General features: G+C 39.7%; 1 protein-coding gene across 1 annotated transcript in view; it reads right to left on the bottom strand.

The window, feature by feature from the left end:
* LOC120528528 (granzyme A-like) overlaps positions 1–1,453 on the bottom strand; it is a 23,708-nt gene extending 22,255 nt beyond the window's left edge. The window contains exon 1 of the mRNA XM_039752705.1: positions 1,416–1,453. Coding sequence (XP_039608639.1) covers positions 1,416–1,453 — 38 coding nt within the window. The remainder of the gene's footprint in view (positions 1–1,415) is intronic.
* Between the last annotated feature and the right edge of the window lie 1,920 nt (positions 1,454–3,373).

Genomic DNA, 3,373 nt, shown 5'->3' with positions numbered 1-3,373 from the left:
TTTCCAAGCAAGCGCTCCAGTTTACTTTTCACGGATTACTCATGTCTTTACCAGCTGGTGTTACGATCTGTACAAGCGTTCTGTCAGAAATCTTCAGTCACCGTGGTTGCACCAGAGACGGGACCTCACGCAGGAACGTCTGGACGGGCAGTCTCTTTATCAGCTGCTACCCTCGGTACACTGTGCAGTCTGCTTCAGAGACAGATCTCGGTCTTCCGCCGGAGTCACGCCTCTCCCCACGTCCGGCGCCAAAAACTGTGGACACTTTTCTCTAGTGTCGTTTCTTGTGACTGAAGAGAGATATTAATTAAAGTTAGTAAAAAATCTTTTATTAATACACACCAGGCAAGGTTAAGATGACAGAGAAGCACAGTCCTAGGACACCTGCCCTTCATCTGACTCGAGGGTCGGTATCCCAAATCTTTTATAGGGCCTTTGTCTTATGACTTTGGTTGCACAAGAATTTCAAACCGTTACATCTTACAACATTTTGCTTGGATCAGCATTTACCACATCCTTTAAGTTCATCAGTTGGTCACTTGTGGTTTTTTGTTCGTTAGGAGAAACAAGTTTGCACTTGCACTATAAAGACAGGTTCTGCTGGCTCTATCATGTATACCAGATTGATCAAACTGATCAAACTATTTATTATTTTTCCACACTTGTGTCTGAGGAGTGCCATCACCTCTATCTTAAATTATAATCTCCGAGCGGATAATAAAGACCTAGGTCTAATGGTATATCTCAGAACTGATTTAAAGTCCTCTCCAATTATTTTAGAGAATAGTTCAGCTGTGAATTTCACTGGGTTTGGACTTTCACAATTCTCAGGTAGTCCCTCGATTCTAATATTATTTCTTCTGCTTCCATCTTCCAGAGCAGCAAGTCTGTCTCCGAGTTTTTTGCATTCGGAGTTGGCAGCAATTGCTTTTCCTTCAGAGTGGCAGCTAGATTTTTGGCTGTTTCAATCCGAGCCGTAAATGTCTCCTTGACATCCTCCAGCTGATCAGCAAGTGTGCTCAGATTTAGACATGGTTTCCTGAATGTGCTCTTCAATATTACCCAGCATATCTTTAAAGACTGCCTCAAAGCCGAATATATATGCGTTTCTCCAAGACTTTTATCCTGCTGCAGCTCCGTAGCTTCTCATTTGCCTTCTCACTTGCCTTTTCATTTGCCTCTCGCTTTTCCTTATATCTTTCTTTATCTCTTGCTTGAGCTCAGCGATCATCACTTTCAGTTCAGACAGATCATTTCTGCTTTCCTGCACCGTAGGTGTGGCGGTGGCTCTATTACAGCGGTGTTCAGGCCGTGTGGAGTAGTTGAGGGCAGACTGCAAGGCCTTTTCCAGTTTCAGATGATCTTCTCCAATCACGAGCTATCGTGACCTCCGCCACCGCACTTCATTCACTCACCATTTCGCTCTCAGCCGGAGACGGCGATAGCGGACCATGGTCACGAGATCTCTGCTTTCGCCATCTTATCCAGGCGTCTCTGAAAGGCTGTACCTTGAGTTTGAACTTGACTTGTTGGTCTGAGCTTGGATGTAGCTTTAGTTTTCATTTTTTCTGAGCCCCTTTCTTGTTGGCCATGTTTTTATATGCTTGCATACATTGTAGTAGTACCCTCAGGTTGGATAAATACAGGATATCTCAGGATAATAAGAAGATAGCATAAAAAAATAACACTGCTGCTAACGGAGCTCCGCCTTAGACGTCCATCTCTCGTAACGGACGAGACCCTGTATTTGTATATATTTTGCTCTTGATGATGAAAAGCTGGGCATGATTAGGTCAAGAGGGTTAAAAAGCAAACGGTTAGCTTTTGCTGTTTACACAGCTATTGCTAGCACTGCTGCACAAAAGGATATGTGAGTATGAGAAAGGAACCAGCAAAGGTGGGACTGTGACTGTGGTCATAGCTGTAGCTCTCCATTGATGATGATAGCACTCAGTCCATGTGTATAGGCAAAAAACACTTGAATTCTGATCTGACCATTCTCATTCATGTTTGCATGGCACAAATCGGTACAATCCAATCTTGGACCACATGTAAAGTAACTCAAATCTGATTTGAAAAGAATGGGTTTCTTTGTCCATTCGTCTTGGAAACACCAAATTTGTGTCACATTAAGGTAAAAATCAGATTTGAGTCCACTTCAGCTGTAAGTGAATGTAGTCTAGTGGCAGCCTATGGATTTGGTATATTTCTTGATGTTTTGCTTGAGTTTTTTTTCCATTTACTCTAATTCTTCTCCCACGTACCTAGAGAATGTGTGATTAGGTTGATTATTGATTGCAAATTGCCTATGTAGGTGTGAGTGAATGGCTTCTGTGATGTGCTGGTTGGTGGCCTTTTTCAGCGTTGTTCCTGCATTGATAACTAATTGTTGTTTAGCTTTCAACACTGAACCTAAAGAGTTGGTGATAAAGTTTGGTGAGTTTGAGGTTTTTCTTCAGTGAAATAGAAGCAAAAGATTTTCAAATATAACATGATCTTCATATTTGGTAAGAAAGCACTCTAAAATAGGATTTCAGAACATTGATTTACTTAATTTTGTTTTACACTGTATATATTGTATTTTATTAAAATAAAATATATTTTGTGTGTTTTAAAGTTTAAGTTTATTTCACATTGTACTTATATTGTGTTTTATGTTTGACAGCTCACTATTTGTGATGATGGATAGATTCTAAAAGTTTAATGGCAAACGAGAGCGATGTTTGGTTATAGATCATCTGTATTTATGTCCATTGTAAAAGATCACCATTTTGACATAAATCTCCTCTTATCTTAAGGGTGGGCTCAACTATCTAATATGAATTTACATAGAGAAGAAATTAATCTCTAAAGGATGCAGAGTCATCTACAGGATAACAAGTTGTTTTCTTAGCATCAGATAATTAATTTTAGCATACAGCTACACCCAGCAGCTACACCCAGCAGCTATAGATTAAGCACTTTCTTTAAATAGCAGTGCATGCAATGCATCAACTAAAAAAAGAAAAAAAAAAGCAGAACATTTTTAATATTTACACTGCTTCCTTTTAAAATATATCACAATGTTGCAGAAAACAGGCAACGAGCAATATTAAACCTGCTTTCCAGCAAAATATTTACACCTTCTTCCATATTTAACATATAAAGGAGCAAACCATCAACCCCTCAACTACAGAGATCAGAAGCAATTAATATGCACATGCATTTAGTTAAACATTTTACTTGTTTAAACCAATAATGAAATTCCAGCACACAGTCCTAAAAATCTTGTGGAAGTGGATATGCTAGCTTTAGATGGAGTGACAAAGGGAGACAACTTATCAGGGCTACATACTCCCCCGACATATTAGGTGGCATGCATCCCTAGAGTGCT

The sequence above is a fragment of the Polypterus senegalus genome, chromosome 4 (assembly GCF_016835505.1).
Source record: "Polypterus senegalus isolate Bchr_013 chromosome 4, ASM1683550v1, whole genome shotgun sequence".
Lineage (NCBI taxonomy): Eukaryota > Metazoa > Chordata > Cladistia > Polypteriformes > Polypteridae > Polypterus > Polypterus senegalus.
Note: the sequence above shows the minus strand (reverse complement) of the source record. Positions and strands in the feature narration are given on the sequence as shown.